At 48.8% G+C, this 20,639-nt stretch overlaps 8 protein-coding genes across 8 annotated transcripts; 3 read left to right on the top strand and 5 right to left on the bottom strand.

Annotated features, from left to right (window-relative positions):
* Positions 1-82: 82 nt before the first annotated feature.
* Positions 83-941, top strand: INS49_001147 (uncharacterized protein; the record flags this gene model as incomplete). Its single annotated transcript, XM_043161980.1, has 6 exons — positions 83-91; positions 194-249; positions 389-442; positions 674-767; positions 820-873; positions 933-941. 6 exons carry the CDS (start codon positions 83-85, stop codon positions 939-941), a joined length of 276 nt encoding a protein of 91 aa, XP_043030486.1.
* A 540-nt stretch (positions 942-1,481) lies between these two features.
* Positions 1,482-3,721, top strand: INS49_001146 (uncharacterized protein; the record flags this gene model as incomplete). The annotated part of the gene is made up of 5 exons (XM_043161979.1): positions 1,482-1,694; positions 1,750-1,838; positions 1,927-2,510; positions 2,629-2,766; positions 2,820-3,721. 5 exons carry the CDS (start codon positions 1,482-1,484, stop codon positions 3,719-3,721), a joined length of 1,926 nt encoding a protein of 641 aa, XP_043030485.1.
* A 695-nt stretch (positions 3,722-4,416) lies between these two features.
* On the bottom strand, positions 4,417-5,120 carry INS49_001145 (uncharacterized protein; the record flags this gene model as incomplete). The annotated part of the gene is made up of 2 exons (XM_043161978.1): positions 4,417-4,645; positions 4,741-5,120. The coding sequence occupies 2 exons, from the start codon at positions 5,118-5,120 to the stop codon at positions 4,417-4,419; spliced, it is 609 nt and encodes a 202-aa protein (XP_043030484.1).
* A 1,326-nt stretch (positions 5,121-6,446) lies between these two features.
* Positions 6,447-6,890, bottom strand: INS49_001144 (uncharacterized protein; the record flags this gene model as incomplete). The annotated part of the gene is made up of 1 exon (XM_043161977.1): positions 6,447-6,890. One exon carries the CDS (start codon positions 6,888-6,890, stop codon positions 6,447-6,449), a length of 444 nt encoding a protein of 147 aa, XP_043030483.1.
* Positions 6,891-9,166: 2,276 nt separating this feature from the next.
* Positions 9,167-10,054, top strand: INS49_001143 (uncharacterized protein; the record flags this gene model as incomplete). The annotated part of the gene is made up of 2 exons (XM_043161976.1): positions 9,167-9,479; positions 9,552-10,054. 2 exons carry the CDS (start codon positions 9,167-9,169, stop codon positions 10,052-10,054), a joined length of 816 nt encoding a protein of 271 aa, XP_043030482.1.
* Positions 10,055-10,609: 555 nt separating this feature from the next.
* Positions 10,610-12,183, bottom strand: INS49_001142 (uncharacterized protein; the record flags this gene model as incomplete). Its single annotated transcript, XM_043161975.1, has 4 exons — positions 10,610-10,740; positions 10,824-11,211; positions 11,308-11,511; positions 11,587-12,183. 4 exons carry the CDS (start codon positions 12,181-12,183, stop codon positions 10,610-10,612), a joined length of 1,320 nt encoding a protein of 439 aa, XP_043030481.1.
* Positions 12,184-13,054: 871 nt separating this feature from the next.
* Positions 13,055-14,243, bottom strand: INS49_001141 (uncharacterized protein; the record flags this gene model as incomplete). Its single annotated transcript, XM_043161974.1, has 4 exons — positions 13,055-13,541; positions 13,607-13,793; positions 13,850-14,080; positions 14,135-14,243. 4 exons carry the CDS (start codon positions 14,241-14,243, stop codon positions 13,055-13,057), a joined length of 1,014 nt encoding a protein of 337 aa, XP_043030480.1.
* Positions 14,244-15,940: 1,697 nt separating this feature from the next.
* On the bottom strand, positions 15,941-16,360 carry INS49_001140 (uncharacterized protein; the record flags this gene model as incomplete). The annotated part of the gene is made up of 1 exon (XM_043161973.1): positions 15,941-16,360. One exon carries the CDS (start codon positions 16,358-16,360, stop codon positions 15,941-15,943), a length of 420 nt encoding a protein of 139 aa, XP_043030479.1.
* Between the last annotated feature and the right edge of the window lie 4,279 nt (positions 16,361-20,639).

The following is a 20,639-nucleotide window of genomic DNA, read 5'->3' as shown; positions in this document are numbered from 1 at the left end:
TCGCGACATTTCCAACCTCGTCGACGACACTTCACCGGCAGAGCAGACACACTCTACACGCCGTGACACACACACACCCAAAATGTTCCCTGTATGTCCCACGCCATCAAGCCACTCTCAACCGCTCCATTGAAGCGGTCCAGCCCGCAGTCCGTGTCGCACGACTCCTACTGACGATCCCACGATGATGCAGACTCAGATCCGCCGGGCAGACCCCTACCCTCAGTACCGGAGCCCCTATGGCCCCAAGTAAGACGCCCTCGCCCGAGACGACGATGCTTTCGCAGCAGAATACAGCATCACCTCTGTCTACGAACTGCCGCCGACGCCGTTGATGCGTTCCGACATCTGGAGGGAGAATTGGTGGCTAATGAATGGTGGCAATTAGATACGGCTTCCAGCCCCACGTCGCTGGTGTGACTGGCAAGCAGGCCATCTCACTGTAAGCAGATGCTGCCCTTGTTTGCCTTGTCCGAGCCCAAACCGGAGAGAGTGCAGCTGGTCTGCTTTGAGGATGCCGAGATCTGGGAAGTGGCCTGCTGGGTGAGGCCAGACCCGTCAAGAGCGGGAAGCTGGCATCCAATGAAACTCTTTAACTTTCCAAGCTGGGGCTTTGGCCCTATGAGGGCATTCGCATTGGCCAAGTCAGTTGGGGCTAACACGACATGAACAGTGGCACCAAGGCTGCAGGACTCGGCGGTGTTGCTCTGTTCGCAGTCATCTTCTACGCTTCTGGAATCCCCAGGGTACAGCGTGATATCCTCCAGGTATGAAAAGCCTCCGAACATCTCCCGGTTTTCTCTGCTAACAAGCCCATAGAGAGTGCCTTTCCTCGGCAGCTACTTCATCAACGAGATTCCCCCAGAGGACAACGTAAGTGGCCCCGAAATCTGGCACATAGAGTTTCTGTATCAGTTACTAACAGTAGACAGCCCTTCTAATCTGAAGCTGAGAGGAGCTGTGGGAGATATCAGAGGAGCAGTCATAGAAAATGGCCTTGCAGGCCTGGTGTAAAAAAGAGCATATGCAATAGAATCAAGACACAGACGAGCCCTTTGAGACATTCCTTATCAGTCTGTCAGTCCCGTGATGGCACCGATTATGGTGATGAGAAACAATCCTGAGAGCTCATGATCTTTCCACGGCCACGGTCGCCGAGCTTTTTTTGAGCCTTAGACAGCTTGTGACGACGCCGGCCTCGTCAAGGCTGGAGCCATTTCCCATGGCCCAATCTGACCACAATATATGGAAAATTGGCCTCAACTAATAGTACGCTTTTGTTCGTCGCTGTCGTGTTTTCCGTCGCGGTTCAGGGGGCCATTGTACTGTAGCGGCTAAAGCTCGGGTCAATGCACGGCCCACCTTGATGCTGTCCTTACAGAGTACGCTGACTCTCAACTGAGCCACGCGTCGACAATTCCACAACATCATTGTTGAAGTTGTTTCCAACTATTGTCACTCCTTACCGGGCTCCATGCAAGATGGAACCCCTGGTAGCATTCCGGAAATTTGTCATTCTTGCGATTCGTCCCGCCGCTTACAGCCTCATATGTGTCTACCTCTTCCTCGTGCACCACCTCTCAAGGTACGGGTGGGATCGACCGGCCGTCAAAGTCGCCCTGCTTGCCGCACCATCTCTCACCGGCCTTGCGTGGCAAGCAGCCGTAGCCATAAGCGTTCCAGAGCCCTATCTAGTAAGTACGGGCCCCAAGTCAGGTTCTTTTGGATCTCATCACTGATATTCATCAGGACGAAGTCTTCCATATTCCTCAGGCGCAGAAGTACTGCGAGTCAAGATGGCTCGAGTGGGACGACAAGATCACAACGCCCCCTGGGCTGTATGTGCTTCCCAGCCTGCCCTCTCCCCCCTTCTGTCCCATTACCACCCGGTCGTTGACGGCATCGGCCTTGTTAACACCTTTCTAGATATGCCGTTAGTTTGCTGATTCACAGAACCTTGTGGTTCATGAATGGGAATTGCTCCGGGACTAGCCTTCGGATGACGAACTGGGTGGCCATAATCGTCCTCATCTTCACCGCGGCCGATTGTCGACGGCTGATCGAGACGAGAGTTGCCGAACGGGGCGAGCGCCGCCCCCGGCCGTCGTCCCTCAGCTTCCATGCGATCCATACCGGCATGAACACTGGCCTATTCCCGCTCTTGTTCTTCTTCTCCGCACTGTACTACACCGACGTCTTCTCCACGCTCATGGTACTTTTCGCCTTCCAAAATCACTTGGAGCGAGTGAGCCCGAAAGGAACGCCGTGGCGGAACGACTTCTTCGTGGTGTTCCTCGGCGTTGCTTCTCTCTTCATGAGGCAGACCAATGTGTTCTGGGTCGTCGTTTTTCTGGGTGGTCTGGAAGCTGTCGAGGCTGCCAAAGCTGTGCCCGCTGCTAGGCCTCAGCCTCCGGGCCAGGGAGATCTGATGGCACACATTAAATACTTCGCTTGGAGGTCCTCACTGGGAGATATCCATGATCCCGCGTTGGACCAGGCTTCTTTGGACGGTGAGTTACTGTCGCAAAGCGTTTCGCCCTCTCTTTCTTCCGTGGTCGTGCCTGTCTGGATATCTTCAACGAGGCAATGCTTGCTCAGGATTTCAGCCCTAACACTTTCTTTGTGTAGATGCGTTCTACTGCGTTGTGAGCATCGCCATTGCAGTCGTCTGTAATCCGCTCCGGGTCGCCAAGCAGATTTGGGCCCATGTTACTGTCATGGGTCTCTTCGTGGCATTTGTCATCTGGAACGGCAGTGTTGTCCTAGGTATGTCCCTTATGATCTGCTCGGCTCCTTGGATTCGTCTAATAGCTGGACAGGAGACAAGACGAACCATGTCGCGACAGTCCACTTTCCTCAGATGCTTTACATCTGGCCACTGTTCGCTTTCTTCTCCGCACCTCTTCTCCTACCTTTCTTGCCCTGGCCATTCTCTTTCAAGCCCGGACCCAGCGCCTCAGGAAGCCCTCAAAAGCGATCTGAGACACAGACACCGCAGAAGTGGTATGCCACATACTTGAGCATTGCAGGCTACTCCTCCTTGACCTTGGCGGCCCTGGTCATCGTGCACTTCAACACTATCATCCACCCTTTCACGCTGGCGGACAACAGGCACTACATGTTTTACGTGTTCCGGTACACCATACTCCGTGGGCCGTGGGTGCGCTATGCCCTCGTCCCGGCTTACGTCCTATGTTGGAGCATCTGTTGGAAAGCGCTCGGAGGGTATCATCCCACACACGAAGCCGTGGATTCCGCCAGGGAGGATGCACACAAGCAGGAGAGTGAGAGTAAGAAGTCCCGCACGAAAAATGTCAAGATCAAAGACTCGCACACGGATGCCGTTCTCTCTGTCGACCCCCCAACGCTCTCGACATCCCTCCTCTGGCTCCTCGCCACCGCGCTTTCCCTCATCACCGCGCCGCTCGTGGAACCAAGGTACTTCATCATGCCATGGGTATTCTGGCGGCTCCTCGCCCCCGCATGGCCCGCTTACATACCCTTGGTGTCATCGAGGAGAAGTGAGGGCGGTCCGGGCCACCTGGTGGACTTACTGCTATCGATTGGCCAGAAGTTCGATCTGCGCCTGTTCGTGGAAACGGCTTGGTTTCTGGTGGTACATTTGGCCACGGCGTATATGTTCATCGCCAGGCCGTTCTACTGGAGGGCTGAGGATGGCTCATTCCTCGATGGGGGCCGCGTTCAGAGGTTCATGTGGTAGAGGGGGGCCTAAGAAGGGAGTCTGGCCAGCTCATTACCAGGTATATATCCCTGCCATCTTGTACATACCACTATGAACATATCTATTTCATGCATTGTGGGGGCGTGCTGTCCTCTTGTTACTCCGCCAGCTGGTCATGTAAATTGGAAAGCCCTCCAATCACATTCGCTAATTCTGCATGTTTATGACTTGACGTAAGGCATCAAGCATTGGGTCATTGGATCCTGACCCAACGTCCCGCGCGCACTATCCTGAGTATTCGGTCTTCAGCAAATACGGGCGAGCTAGGGCTATGTAGGTCCCCGGCACTTTTGAGCAGGAGGCTGTTGGCTACACGTATCCGCCGGTGGGTTCGGCTGGGTATAACGCAGTCGGACTCATCAGCTCCAAAGCACTCTTTCCTCATCGTATGGCAGTAGAGGTTTAAAGAATTGATCCAATCATTTGAATGATGTCACCTCCAATAGCCTTTCTTGGTCGGAAGCAACCCAAGAGAGAACCCAGCTAGGGAGCGGACAGTTTCACTGGTAGTAGTCAACTTCACATTACAAGGAACACTACAGCGTTTTGACCTAGAGCACACTGAGATTCCATGGAGTATTTTGTCCCTATCATTGTAGGTTGCTATCTATTCTACGTATGGTATGGAAGTGCTCTTCGAAATACGTTTTGGGCTACCCTACCTCCTTCCCCCCTTACACGAGCGTGAAGGCAAACATCGACAAGCCCACCACAACCCACCCCATGGCGCTCATACGCACGGAAGGAAAAGCACCAGACAGTGGATAATCTACCTTCCACTCTATAAGAGGCGTGAAATCGCCAGCACAAGTGACGGACCCGGAAACTGTTGCCATTCGGGTAGGGTCTCTGGTCGTCCGCATGGCCGCCTCCACCATACTGATCACGTCCATGTTGCCGATCCTAAGAGCATATCCAGTTAGCTTATGCGCTTATGGCTATCCGCTGAAAGCCTTGGAGAGGGCTGGGGGGTGGTGATCAAATAGCGCGGAACTTACTCAAAGTGCGTATTCAGCGCGTCCTCACGAGTGACGGTGAATTCACACGTGCCACGGGTGACAAGATCGGCCACCCCGAAGTCATAATTGTAGCCGTTGACCTTCCAGTATCCGGGCCTGGTCTTCATAAAGTCGATGAGTTCCTGGCAGTCCTCTTTCAGAATGTCCTCCCTCCCGTCCGGTTGGGCGTCCGTGTTTCCGCACAGTTCCTGCTCGTCATCTTCATCTAAATGATACCAGGTCAGGGACCTGGCGAGTGCCTCGGATTCTGTGAGATTCAGCGCGTCTATGGTCTGATTTTCTGGCGTTGTGGAATTGCCCTGGGCCGAGACCCCCAGGGCAATGGTTAGAGAAGTGAGAAGTGCGCTTGTTAGCTTCATGTTGAGCTTGTGTTGTCGAGCTCCTGGCTTGGTAGTTGTTCGGTATTGGATGATAGTTACGGGAAGCACGTTTTCTTTCTGATTAGATCGATACAGCAGTCTCAGGAGCTTTGGGCGGCTATGAGATGGCCTAGGTATTTATAGCAAGGTCATGGCCCTGCTTGGAGCCGTGGCTCTCCTCCGTGATTCTAGTCGACGCTGTCATCCCAGCCGTGACACACAAGCTCATCCTTATCACTTCGTTTTCGACGTTGCTTTATCTCCTAATGTGCCAGTTGTCTTATGCACATCTGTCTTTACCTCACACCGTTGGGCTGACAGCAATCTCGGGAACTCAGTAACGCGGAGAAGGAGCTGAGATTGTTGTCTTCAAAGCTAGTAGTATCCCAGATTCGCTTTCAGAATTCAAATCACAGTGATACTCTGACTAGCACGGTGCATTCAAATTGGTGGATGATACCAGGCCAGTGACTATATCAAGGAGTCTTCAGGGCCAGTAGCAGATAAATCCGGCTATTTTCCGTTTCGATAAAGACGAACACTACACCTAGAACGTGGACTAGCCAGTTATATCGCGCAGCTTTTAGGTAACAATAAATGACTATCGAACAACACATATCACTCACGGTGGGATGCGGTATGGGAAAAGCAGCAAATACAAGTCTTCTCACTTGCAGGGTGGTCCGGGAGGATCTCCTCAGACTTCACACTCTTACTCTACACAGCATTCAACAAAGCACATCTTTGTGTCTGCCGGACCGTTCCCAGGATGATGGGCAGGCGAGTGCTCGCCGAGCAGCAGTGCTCACTACGGCCACTGCCCCTTGTGCCTGTCACCATCACATGACCTTCAAGCGGCGGAGGTAGGAAATGTCATGAGAAACCCAAGTATGCTTTTGTGGAATCGACGATGTGTCTCCGCCCATCACTCTATCCTATCATAGCAGAGGTGTGTGGTCTGTGAGACCTATTTGAGGGACACGGGGAGATGTCCTGTAGATCCGTCCCTGGAGCCGCAACCGCGGTTCACTGATTGTTTGCCTCACGATGAGCTATGCTCCAACCCATGTTTAATCCCTTTGAGTCCCATCCCATCCAGTTCCTTAACGCCCAGTACTCATGAATCAGAATGCCGCGATGTTATGCAACGTTTTCGCCCGTGCAACAGCAGTCGACCGCCCTTGTTACGGAGCTTTCTCTTTTTCTGGCCCCCTGTCTCGCATCCTTGGTCACACCAGTTTCATACCCACGGAAGTAATTGCATCCAAGGATCTTGGTTTAGTCCTGCGCTTTTTTGTTTGTATGTCGTAAGTCCTCGACCATCACTCATAAGCTCAACCGGTCGATGCTGAGCCTGTCGCCGCTCCGCACCCTCCTCACCATGCCCAGCTTGAAGTACTTCTCCTCGCCGGCGGCCGTCTTCCCGCCGATGTACATCTTGTCGGCGCCGAGCACCTCGCGGAACCCCTCGGTGGAGCTGTCGCTCCCGCGCCGCCGCGGCTGCTGGGGGATGGGGATGCCGCGCGGCGACGTGACCCCCCGGGCGGCGGCGGCGGCGGACTGTGACTGGGCGGCCGCCGCCGCCTGCGCTGCTATGCCGCGTGATGTGGAGGGTGCAGCCGTCGAGACGGAGTAGGATGTTGTCGTCGTGGATGAGGTTGGCTGCTTATTTGCTGACGACGCCTGCGCTGAGGATTGTGGCATCGAGGATGGAGGCTGTTGGCGGAAGGCGGCGAAGAAGCTGGAGAGGAAGGGTCGCTGGGGGGACATGGCGATGGGTTGGTGGTGCGGGATTTGGGTGATGTTTCGCCTCGATGGTAGATGTCCGGACGCGCGGGGCGAGTAGCCGCAGTGTCGCAAGACAGGGACTTGTCGTGAGTGGCGGTTGTGGTTATAAAGGAGGAGCAGACGCCTTGCTATGGTCCAGGCCGTCCGATATGGGAGGACTGGTGGGCTGCAGGCGTCGCTGAGGCCTCGTGCGGGACTATGACGGGTGTCTCGTCTGGCTTGTGACTGCGATGCGGGTGGTGTTTTCCCCTGAGACAGGAGAGCACAAAGCAATCATCGGCAGGCAGGCTGCAGTAGATATGTCGTTCAGAGTGGCCGTCCGGGGAGGCACAAATGGTCGGGCCAAGGAGGGGAGTATGGCTGAGGTTACTTTGATCTCCGATCCGTTCGCAGAGAGACGAAGCAGCGCGGGCAGGATGAGTCTTTGAGCAGCGGGTAGAGCAAAGAGCGCATGTTGACGTAAGTAGATAGTAGCAGTAAACGGCTATCTGGGTGCCGTCGGCGTCTTAGCAATAGTCTGGGGCACCACTGGGGCACTGGGGGGATCGGGGAGTGGGAGTGGGCCCTCTGGGACTCTTGGCCGTTGCCCGTCGGCCAATCTCGGGACACGCGATGACAGCACCTTTCTGGTTGGATGGCAGGATGGCAGGCTCGGTCAATGGTGGGGCCACTGCCCTTCCTCGTGGCGGGACCGCCTCGTTCGCGGGGAAGGCGAGGGCCAAGCAGCCTGCAGGACTGCTGCTGCAGCAGAAACTCTTGTCTGCAGCTCGATCGCCAACCGCCCTCAACCTTGGGACCGAACCCTAGCCCTGTCCCCGCTGCAATTTGCTGGCTGAGACCAAATCTTGGTGCCGTGATGTGATGCAACTCAAGATCAACTATGCATTTTACAGTAGTAGTATAGATACATCATCAATCTAGTGTGGTTGCAGCGAACGAGGAGACGGCGCGAATGCTTCTACTTCAAGCACATCCACCATTGACCCCCCCACCAACCGACATCGTCGACCACTCCGGGTGAGGCTGAATCGAGACTGCTGAAGGCAATCGAAGGACATCCGCACGCGAGGCACACGCAGAGACTGAGGAATGCTGGGGCCTCCATGTCTCACCCCGCAAAGATGGAGCAGGCCTGGGCAGCACGCACGCACACCACACATCACGGCAGCCATCGCCAGCCAGATTGTTAGTCGCGCCATCTGCGTGCGACCATGGCCTGATTCCGGCATTCCGCGTGCCTCTTCCATCTGGTCCAGGAGGGTCGGTTACCCAGCCTGTTGGTTCACCCCGCCTCGCTTCCGATCCCGCCGCTCTGGGTCACCCAACGCCGGCTCTCCTCGGGTCAACTCACCGTCAGCTGTCCACCGGGCAGACGGACGACATTGCGGATCCACAAACCACCACAACGGACTTCCGCGCTGCCTCGATTCGGAGAGAAAGCTCCTTTGTCGCGTTACCGAGGAGACACACCGCGAGGAAGCCTCGCCATTTCAAAGCTTCGGACAATTCCTCAATCCAAAGTACGGGTGTACACTCTGTCAAGCTGTCCGGTTGTTACAGACCAGGTGGTAGCCAGATGCCTTTTTCCTTCTCGTCTTGTTTATCTCCTATGCCCTACAAGCCACACTGCCTCCTCCACATTGCAGTTGTCAGCCGTCGAGCGTGACACAGAAACCCCCTTGCTGTGACATGCTCCGCGGCTGCCCATCTTGGCGTGCTTGCTTGCCCTGTCAGACTACATGGTCGAATTATGGAGCGCACAGCAAACAGACAGCTTCTGGCAAGCATGACGAGTCTGCTGCGTACCTGCAATCAGTTATCTTGTGGGAGTCAGTCGACTGTTTCGGGTCCGGGTCGGGGCCAGTGACGAACAAAACGCTCTGCGTTTCAGCCCCATGGCGCTCACCCCATACCAGAGCAGAGCCCAGCTGCTCAGTTGGCAGTACCCCGACTTCATGGAAAACATTCCTCGAATTTAATCTGAACCTTTGAGTTCTTGTTCATCTCCTGCCTGGCCCTAGTGAGCTACTTTGCCCTTGACTTGAAACTAATTCACGCTACGCGTGGTGCTGGGGCCGACATTCAGTGCGCGAACCGCGAACCAAGAACTTTTCTTCGTTCAGACGAATCATCCGTTCTCGCCCTATATAGACTACAACAAGCTCTGCTTGCCCCAAGCACTCTCATAACCTTGATTAGCATTCTTTCTCCCACTCCCACCACTTAGCCAAGGCACAGCTGCCGGCCGCCGGACGACGATGGCTACGAGGCAACCGGAGTACTCCAACATTGGGAGTCCTCATCAGGAAAACGTGCGAGACGATGCAAGCACTGATGCGAGCGAGTCACTGATGGGCCACGGGGAGAAGAGCTGGGACGAGCTGCGTGAGGCTGGCCGCCTGAGGCAGAGCAGGTGGCAACGAAGCCGCGCCGCTGTTTTCTCATGCCAGGGTCTGCTCAACACCCTCCTCTTGTTTGTGATCCTTGGCCTGCTCGTCGACCGGCGTTACCACCAGGAGAAGTATGGTCATTTCGAGGGCAGTGGCGATATCTCTGGATTTGCGCCTCAAGGTAAGCGACTTCGCCCGGATGCGGTGCTCCTTCCTGGCGCATCAAATCTGCCTTTATTGACAGGGTGAAAAGTCTCCCAGCAAATAAAGACCTTCGTGCCTGACCTTGGATTCGTCCCGGAGAACGGAACAGAGTTCTTCACGGAAGAGGTGAGGCAGAAGTGGCTCGGCATCGTACCGAAAGGTCTAGGTTACGTCGAAGTTCATGACCCTTCCAAGTACGACAACCTGCCGCCACGCCCGCTCGAGGGCCCGAACATCAAGAACACGGTCTACACTACCAGCGTCACACATCAGCTCCATTGCCTCTACAACATCGCCCAGGTCTACTCGGGCCTCAACTCGGATCCCAGCCTGATACCCGAGCAAATGCAAGGACATCTACCTCACTGCTTCGAGTACTTGCGGCAGACCATTATGTGCTGCGGCGACACGGCCCTCGAAGGCCAGCAGACTACCTTCCCCGAGGGTTTTATCGGCAGCGACGGCTGGGATGCCAAGCACGTATGCAAGGACTACGACGCAATCTACAGGCACCTGGAGGAGAACCGAGCTGACAACGAGGTCTGGATCTAAGCTGCTGCGGCATCTATCTCCATGACATTTCATCTCACCCTTTTTTGTGCGTTTCTTGGTCTCTACTGGGCCCAGCATGGCAGGCGTTTGGGACATTTTGGGCGGGTGGATCTTACAGGTCGGATTCAACAATGAAGAGACAGGGAACCCTTGGACGGGAAGCCTCCTGGACTTGTAGGAGCAACATCATACCATCATATCAGCTGCTGGCTAGCTTAATATCACACCATTTTTCTTGCCACCTGCGAGCGACCAAGCCATGCTATTGTTCGTGTAGTCGTCCCAGGCTTTACTCTTTCATTCGATCTCAGGACTGGTATCTGGGAGCCTTTTCCGAGCCAGTTCGGCTGAGAGCCAATAGCCATACGCGCAGAAAGGAAGTCTGGTGGGAGCTCGACATGTCAGCCAACTGTTTTTGAGGAGTAGATGTATACAAAAGGACGGAGCCGGATCCACTTGATCTTCAGGGCCAGCATCAGGCCTTCATCTTCACGCCAATCTGGTGGTTTCAATACAGGTCACAGCCTGCGCGTCCAAGTATGACCTTTATGACGCTTAGATCTTGCTATTTCCTAAAGCCTTCGTCTTGGCCTTGTACAGTTTGACCAGCTGGCGAACAGAAAGATCCAACAGAACGTCCTCCGAACCGCCCGGAATCCTCGCACCGGGCACATCTCGCCATATCACTGCAGGCATCGCACGTCAGTCAGAGCTCCAAATCCAATTATCGGTTGCCGAACGCAAGGGGAGGCGCGAAGACAGCACTCACTCTCGATCAGCTCCCCCTGGCCGGATCTCGTATACCCATTGCCCCCAAAGAGCAGCATCGCCGTGTCGGCACACTCCTTGAGCACCAGCCCGGCCTGCGCCTTGAGCAGGCCCGTCAGGCCGCCGAGCTCCCGGTCGCCGTCCTCCTGGGGCATCTGCGTCAGCTGGTACGCGAACTGCTCGACCCATGCCCACTGGGACTCGAGCAGGGCGCCCGCCTTGGCGAGGCGGTGCCTGACGACCGGCTGGTCCATGAGCGGCCGCCCGAACGCCTCGCGCTTGAGGACGTACTCGAAGGCGGCGGACAGGGCGACCCGGGCCTGCCTGGTCACCCCGACGGCGATCGAGAGTCGCTCGTGGTTGAAGTTGGTCATGACGTATCTCATTCCCTGGTTGCAACAGTTCGGTTAGTCTCTGGCCCACCGTGTTCCTCGGCACAGGGGCGATGCCAACAATGACGCAGGAGGACTCTCTAGAGGACCTACCATTCCTTCTTTCCCGAGGAGGTTCTCGACTGGGACCTTGACATCGTCGAGCTCGATGTATGTGGTCCCCGCAGTCAGTGAGCCGCCCACCTTGAGTTGGCGCATTGTGACGCCAGGTTGATTTTTGAGAGGCACGACCAGCATCGACAGTCCTGCGGCCCCTGAACCCTCGGGGCCGGTCCTCACCGCCATACTTGCCCAGTCCTGAAGGCTCGAAATTTAGTTAAATGCGAAACTCACGGGCGCAACGGATTCTGATGAGTTTGGAGGTCCGCTCACAGTCCATATACCATTCGTAATCCACTTCTTTGTCCCGTTGACGATGTAGTGCTTCCCATCTGCGCTCTTGACAGCCGTGGTGGTGATCCCCGCGACATCGCTCCCGGCATCCGGCTCCGTGATGGCAATGCAGCTTCTCTTCTCGCCCCTGAGAAGCTGCGGTAGGAACCGCTCCTGCAGCTGCTGGTCGCCGAACTTGAGGATAGGCGGCACGCCAAACGACATGCCCGTCGTGATGCTCGCGGCCGGCCCCACCACACCAGTCCTAGCCATCTCATCCGAGTAGATGAGCCCGTGCAGGTAGTCAAAGTCCTCGACCTTGAGCCCGCCCAGCAGCTCGTGGATGCCCAGCCTCTTGAGCCACGCGACGGGCAGCGGCGCCGGAAGGCACGGGATGAGCATGTTGGCCTTCGCGAAGGTGTCGAACAAGTGGGCCGGGACTGCCTCGGCCTTCTCCCACTCCATGGCATCCTTCATCAGGTTCTTCTCTATGAATGCCCTGATGTCTGTTTGCCACTTGCGGTGGGTCTCTTTGAAGATTGGTGAGGGCAGGCCGAGGAGCCACGGTGGCTCGGAGAAGGGAACTGGCGTGGTCATGTTTGAATTGGCGCGTTTTCGGAGCAATCGGTGACTACTGTGATGAAAAGGTCCTGGATTTTGAATCAAGAGGCAGAGTTCCGAAGAGTTCATGAGGCTGAATTAAGTACAAAGTGGTCGAAGCCCAGTGTACTGGCTGGATTGCGGGGAAAGTTGCCGAGGTCTGGGAACCTGCGGACATACACCCCAAGTACTGTAACACGGTGACTTTGGGACCGAGCTTGTTACTCATCCATCCGACAAGAGACATTCTTTGCGTTTCCAACGTTGAAGTCTTCAGGTACTGGTGTTCAAACTGAGAATGGATGTTCGCACAGAAAGAAACGGATGGTATACAGACATTTTACACGCCCACACCCAGTGCACCCATACCCAATTCACATACCAAATTTATACACCTTACATACCTAATTCACACACTTGTATACTACTCACATAATGTGCAAACTAAGCATATAAGTCAATTATACAAATTAATTAATGTTAGTATGTGAATTGGGTGTGGGTGTTGCGCTCTAGCTATGGGAATATTAGCCAAGAGGTATCTATGTACCATCCGTTTTCTTTTGTGCGAACATCCGTTCTGTTCAGACTTACAGTCGCAATCTCCTTTCGTTTGCCCGACAATCCTAGGGTGACATTACCAGCTTCAATTGTGTCCTCCTCGACCCCTTCCCTTTCCCAGTTTCTCCTCGAATGCACTCAAACCACAAAAGTCATTATTACTAGTGTATAGACTCCAAGTTAGTAAAATCTCAAGCGCGGACGGGCTCAATGCCTTGCACACGTGCGGATGGTCCAAGAGCACAAAACACAGACTGAACTGGATTGGTTATTCGTTACTCGTATTACGGTATCGTTGCCGTGTTTGTTAATGAAGCATGCCACCTCCGTGACCTCGAGTACGACCAGGTAGTATCGGTGAAATATCGTCCCAATGGTGCTGATCCACGGAGTATTCCATCGGCGCTGGCTTATCAAGCACTTCCATCTTGATCTCCAACTCGGTGGTTACCTGGATCTGCATCTTCCTCTCCATCGACAATCTCCTTTGACGGGACAGCACTCCAGGGTCGTCATCCATTGCTGCATAGGAGGCCCTCGAGGAGGTCATGGACTGCCCCGAGCTGGCCCGCTGGAACTTCACCGGCACAAGTGTCTTGTATAGCCTCCTCCGGAACTGTCGCGTTGTGCCGAAGCATAAAAGGAGGAACAAGCCTGCCACACATCCTGGAATAAATGCCGCCATGGTTGACTGTGCCTTGCTGGCAGTCAAGTCTGGCTCCGCAGTGAGAGAGTCAGAAATATCCATATGATTATATGTCACCTGAACAACGATATTGTAACCCTCAAAAGCGCTGTCATTCGAGGGTGACCCTTTAGTCAGCATTCATTTTGCAACTAAGACCTGGTACGGGCTTACCTGATGAAGACCATAGGTATCGTCACCCTCACCACCAGCCATCTGTCATGTATCGAGCTTGGTCTTTGCTGAAGAGTCCCAAACTTCGCGCCTGAGGTTTCGATCTTCCGGAGGAGCAACCGTGTCTGGATATACTCCAGGAAAATGAGCCCAAGCATGAAAAGGCCCCCAAGACATGAAATAACATCTGTGAGGACCAAGTCAGTAACAGCGTGGCGAGTGGAGCAATGCGCGAAAACCTACATAGGACGTCTGCCGTGAAGAAATACCAAAACGCAGACTTCTTCAAAGGAGTCAATTGAAGAAGACCCGCCTGGATCATGGGTAGAATAATGGCCACCGGCTTTCCAGTGCGATTGATCAAGCTGAGTGGACGGCGCATTGAGGGCGATTCCGCCAGCCCGTAGACGGATTGCATCAGGTGAAAACTCCAGCAAAATGCGAGGCCTGCCTCCATGGTGAAGCAAGCCCATCCTGCGGGCTAAGTTAGCACAAAGGTTGCACAAGATGCACATATCGGGAACGCACTCATCGACGACAGAATCCTATCCGCGCCAGTATCATAGGAATTCAACGCCACCATTGCAGGAATACCCGCCTTGGCCAAGTACTTCAGGTATCGAAGCCTATCCCACATTATGTCCTGATAATTTCTACCATGCAGAAGCCTGAGTCAGCCATCTCGCTCAGTCATGTGGCGTCTTTCTCCGTTGTGGGGTGAGCATCGTTTGGGCGGAAGAAGCGAACGGGACGAGACAATGGCTTGCTGACATTATGAGCATGATTATCTGTGCAATACTCGTGCTATTCGCGATGAGTGCCGCGGAGCTTATGAAGAAGAGATCTGGAATTTGTTCAGCAAATATTCACAGTATCAGGTTGAGTCAGCGCAGCCACATCCGGGCCGCTGCCAAAGACGGGGAGTACTTGCAGCTTCCCTTCTCCTTGCTCTGCACAAGCAGCCATATTATCAACAAATTGCAGAACAAACAAATAAACGCCCACGCCAGGACCCCATAGGCGCACCCCTCGGACCCGGAAGGCAGCTGTGTCATGCTCGTCCCGTTGCTTTGGGTGGGCCTCCGCTGTCAGCGAGCCCGGCTCCTCAGAAACGAGGGAAACAAGCGACAGAGACGTCAAACCGCCGGAGAGCAATTGGACAGGAGAGAGGAGGGAAAAGCCGGAAAAGCCACGCGGAGAGCGGACCTCTTTTGCTTCTTTTGTCTGCACGCCGCAACGCTATGGGGCATCCATTCCGGGGTTTGCATCTGGCCCACCCTGGCCGTTCGGGAGGATCGACACTGCACGCGAGACAGGCTGACAGTACTACCGAACACGGGGGTCCAGCAAATGAAGCAAATTCAAGCAGGGGAATCAAACGCCTCGCTGACGAGCTATTCAAGGCAAATCTCTTGGCCTCGGTAGAGGGCTGGGGGCGGTAGGGCTTTCACTGGTCACATTTGCCCAAATTTCAACCAACAGGCCATCGTCGAGGAGGACCCTCCCTCCCACAACGGGCCCTTGCAGCAGGCCCCCATCACGTCTCGGACATCTTTTCCGCAAGAGGACTTGGGCCAACTCAAGCGAGGCAACGCTCTTCGCCTCCGTCCCCGACTCCCACAGGCGCGCACGCGAAACAGACGAGCCAGACTGATTTTGACTTGACGAGCTGCGGGTGCGGCCGCTACTGTAGCTCGGTGTGATGGCAATAGTCCACATTTCCGCACACGATGGCCGGCAGATCTCCCGCGACTTCGTTTCCACTCGTGGCCAAGGTCTGCCCGCTCCAGCGACACAGACGAACCGGTCGCCCAAAGGTAAAATCATACCACTGCAGGCTGGATAGCCAGCCCCCGAGTTGGGACGTCATTACCGCCTGGGCCTCAGTGTCCGGGCCTAATCATGCAGATTACAGTAATTCTCCGGGCCTAGCTTGGTGCACGAGGGTGGGGACTGATTTTGCAACGGCTATTATCTTCCGGTGATATTTCCCCTTTTCTTATCGCGGCCTGTCTGTCAAATATTTCCGGCGGGAACGAAGACGTCGGCATTTGTCAAGTCCTCTCGGTGAGCTTCCTCGTTTCCGATAAGCTCAACAAGTGGCTTGAGCCGTGAATGCCCAGCTGCCTGCTCGGGAGCTCATTTCCCACCATCAGTGTGGCAATGGCCTCTGCATACGGCAACAACTCCTCGGGTAATTTTGTGCTCAAAAAATTACACAACGACTAGAATACATACATTCTTGGGCAAGGCGCAGACGCGAAAGAAATCGTTTGGTGCAGCATTATTCGAGTCGCCGCAAGTTAACAGCCTCTCAACGTTTCCCGTAAATAATCATACATGCGGAGATGCCTCAACCTTGCTGACACCCTCATTGCCGCCAAGTTGTGTTCTGGCCCTGAAAGCTGGCTTTCTACTACTTTCGCTTGATTGTTGATCAACATCATATCCAGCGCTTCCATAGCCTGCCTCCTCTTCGTTATAGATGCCCGCTAACGGCAACACTTCCATCTTAGGGTCGTAGTCTGGCGCCACACTCTTGCCCCTCTTGTAGTCGGAGGTCCGAGCCTTGTGAACCATATATTCGGCATCCACCAGATCGCAGGTGAGGAACTTGTATGACTGAGGTGATGAGTTAACTCGAGTATGCCCGCCCTGAAGTGTTCCTCGTGTCAGACCTGGGGGAGCTCCGAAAGTCATGCTGTTGTCTGCGCATGTCTCGATCTCATCTTTGGATTGTGATGAACGACGCATGACAGGACGTTCATATTGTTTAATTGCGACTAGGTCTCCATGACTGGGAAAAGCGTTCTTTCACCTAAAAATCACCCCCACGTCGCAGCTAGCCATTCCACCCGCCCTCACAGCCCCTTTTCAGACACACTTGGCCAATACCTGGACAACCGATACAGAATTTTGTGGGCGACTAGGTCCAGATGTGGCACCCGTCGGCGCATTCCCACTACAACCTCTGCACCCTGTTCTTGAGTGCCGGTGCCAATTTATGGAGCGGTGGCAAGTAGCCCATGGGGAGCCGTTGGGGGTGGGGGGGAGTGTGCCCAGAAGGAAGTTTCCTGAGTAACGACATCATCATCCCCTAATAGGTCATTATTGAGCTGTCCAATGAGTACCTAGTTTTTTCCATCACCGTAAGCCACGGCCGTGTGATTTGTAGTCGTAGAGCTTCCTTTTGTCGCCGCTATGACCTAAGTCCCTTTAGTGCTTCATGCTTGTGGCCTAAAATTCACTAGAAATGTCTCAGCCAGGTCTTCTGGCGGGTTTGCGGTCCGCACACGCTTTTGCGTTAATTTGAAGGTTTGGAGCAAACGTTTCTCCCAGTGTGCTCTGCTGAAACGGAGGTGGGCTTGTTGTTGTGCCAGGACTTCGTAACGCGCATTTCCTGTGCTGAGGCCAATCTGGATGACTACAACTAATTAGTGTATGTATTCTGATTTCAACTCAGATAGCTTTGAGTCAACTTTACTTGCAGAAGAACAAAATCCACCCAGACAAATTTCCACATCAGAAAACAAGCCCTTTACGGGATACCCTCCTACCGGATACCCTCCTATGGGATAAACTTCTGTGGTATAACCTCCTGTGGGATAACCTCATCTCATGTGGCATGATATCCTGTGTCCTGGGGGACTTTTCCATAATCCATTCATGCCCAAAGCCATATGCTTTGTACTCTCCCAATGTCCAGAAGCTGGGCGTGTACTTTGGAGTTGATATTCTATGTGTTGCACGCACATCCCTAACCCTGGTTTGCAACCACTTTCTGGAATGCTTAAATAGTTAGATTTCTTTTATTTCCTCCTTTTAAATTACTCTTAGGAAATAAATGCTTTTATAATTATGCTTTTAAACCCCTTATAATACTTATAGCCTTTTATAATTATAAGCTTAGTTTACATAAAATAATTTTTCCTTTTTATAAGCTATAAATAAGTTATATAAAGCGCATCTTAATTATATTTATTTTATATTATTTATTTTCTTTTATTTTTAAGCATATATTTATATAATAGCTATAAACGCTTCTTTAAACTTTATTAATTAAGTAATTTATTTAAATATTTATTCTTTTTTTATTTAATTCGCTATATTATAATTTCATTGCTAAATTAAGGGGTATTAGGAATTTATAAACCTTAATACATTAAATATAGCCCTTTTTAAGCAATTAAATATAATCTTAAAACTAAATTTTTAGTTTATATAGCATAAGAAAAAGAGAAGAAATATTTGGAAAGCTTTATATAATAAGTATTAAGAGCGTTTAAGTAATAATAAGCTTTTAAAAGATAAAATAGCACCTACTTTATTTTCTTCCTTATCCTTTAACAAATTAAAAAAGGGATATAATTAGTATTTTTAATAATAAGTTGCCTTAGCTCTTAATAAGGCAATTAAATTTAATAAAAAATAAAAAATTTAAAAATAAATATAAAAAATAATATTTAGCTTAATTCTTTCTTTATATTTAATTAAAATAATAAATACGGAATAGTTTTTTATTTAATAAGTAGTTTAAAATATTAAGAATAATCTTTTACTTTTTAAGTTAAGTATAATAAATATTCTTTAAACCTAATATTAGCAATACTTAAAAAAAGTAAAGAAATTAAATATTAAACTATAATAATAATATTAGGATTTTATGAATTTATATTTATAAGCTTGCATTTATAAGTTACTTAAGATTAAGGGATTTACTAGTTTAAATAACTTTTTGCAAATAATTGCAATATATATTATTCTTAATTAAGTAATTTTTAAGCGCTAAGAACTTATTAAATAAAATGCATTAAGAAATTTAATTTATCTCTTAAAAACCCTATTTAAAGGATTAACGGCACTCTTATATTATAATAAGCTTGTATTAGCCTTTAGGAATATTGCAATATTTATTATATTAAGATTAAAAATATCTTTTAAAATGGGGAGTAATTAATTAAGGAAATAATTAAGGAATAAGAATGTATTATCTTAATTACGTTAATGAAATAAAATATATAAGTGCCCTTACTAAAAAACTAATTAATAAAAGGAATATACTTAACCTTTTATTAATTACCGCCGTCTTTATTTTATACTTTTAAGGAAATAAATCTTAAAGTTAAAAATACCTTTAAGGAAACTTAAATATAATAAAATTAAAATATAATTATAAAAAAATTACTATAAAAACTTAATTTAAAAGCTTATTTAAAAGAACCTCTTGCTTAAAGATTAAATGCAAAGCTTATTAAAAACATTAAAAACCCCCTTAAGCGTGTTTTTAAAAGCTATTAAGGGATAAAATCTTAATTTCCTTTTTTAATTTTATTTTTTTTTATAAAGTAAACTTATATTTTCTTAAACCTTAATTTTAAAAAACTAATTAATTAATAATATCTTTATTATATTTTTATTAACTTTTTATTAATTTATTTATGCTTTAATTAATTTATTATAATTGCTAATTATAATTAATTTCTTAAAAATATATATAACCCTGGATTTTACGCTATATTCTTTATTTTTAAGTATAATCTTAAATAATTATGGCGTTATTTATCTTATTAACTTAGTTAATTATTTAGTTTTAAGCACTTTTAAAAAAGCTATTAAGATAGATATTATTAAAGCAAGAACCTTATCCTTAAAGGTCTTAAGCTATAGGATAAGGCGTTTTAAAAATATATTATATAGAATAAATAGAAAAAGGATTAAGGATTTAATTCTGGAAAACATGGTAATTATAAATAAATTTTATATTAATATAGTATTAAAAGCGCTTTTATAGAAATTGGGCGTTTAATATTATGGAATTAATTTAATGCTATGCTTTAAATTACTTAAATAAAGTATTATTTTTCTTAAATTTGTTTAATAATATAATTTAGTTTTTTTTAAATATATATTATTGCATTTCCTTTATTTTTACCTTTTATTATAAATACTTATAAGTATTATGAATATATATAGGCTTGCAATTTTTTTAATAAACTTAATAAAACCTTTTAAGCCCTTTTAATACTTAAATAAGAATTAAGAAGACTTAATAACCCTTTAACATCTTTAATTTAAATACTTAAGGGCTAATGCTTTTAAATTGCTAATTTAATATGCTTAAGGCATAAAATTTAAGGGAATTAAATAAATTAATTATAAGAATTACTTTAAAGCCTTTGCTAAAAAAGTAATTTAATATAGGCCATTAAAAGGCAAGAATTTAAAACTCTTTTTTTAAATCTTATGGGACTTATTTTATTATTTATAAGCATTAAATAAGTTAAATTATAAGCTTATAATAATAAATAAGTTCTTAGGATTTATTTATATCTTTCCCCTTATATTAAAAACTTAAGAATAAGTATTTAGTATTCTTTATATTTATAAGAGCTGGGTAAAATGGTAATATGGTTTAAATATTTATAAAATTAAATAGGATGCTAAGGCTGCAGTAATTAGCTAATTTATAAATATTAAATATATTAAATAGGTAAAACGAAAGGGTATTAATTTAAAATTTGCTCCCCTTTAAATTTTAAAAGTAAACGGTGCTATGGAAAGAGCTGGTAAAGTAATAATTAAATATGCCTTAGCTATGTTATTAGGGGCTAATTTGCCTTTTAACCTTTGGTTGGAAGCAATGCAGGTTGCAGCTTAATTGCATAATATATTGCTTGCTTTAAGAAAAAAGGGGCGCGCCTTAAATACTCTTTTATATGCATGGTTTTCCTATTATTTTTAATAGTTTAAACTAGCTTAAATTTACCATTTTATAGCTTATTTATTGCCCTATTAAGGTAGTATTTATGCTTATAAGTGCAGAGCATATATGCTTAAAAAGGAATGTAAAAATAATATAAAGAAATGCCTTATAAAAGGGGAATTAAGGGCTTATATTAAGTATTTAGTTAATTATATAGCGTTTAATGTTTTTTAAATCTAAATTTCTTTACTTAAGTAAATAATCTTTATAAGAAATATATAGTTTAATAAGAATATGTTTTATAAATTAATAATAAATAAAGTAAAAAAT

Source organism: Diaporthe citri, assembly GCF_014595645.1.
Source record: "Diaporthe citri strain NFHF-8-4 chromosome Unknown scaffold_1, whole genome shotgun sequence".
In the NCBI taxonomy this organism is placed as follows: domain Eukaryota; kingdom Fungi; phylum Ascomycota; class Sordariomycetes; order Diaporthales; family Diaporthaceae; genus Diaporthe; species Diaporthe citri.
This window is presented reverse-complemented; position numbering and strand designations above follow the sequence as displayed.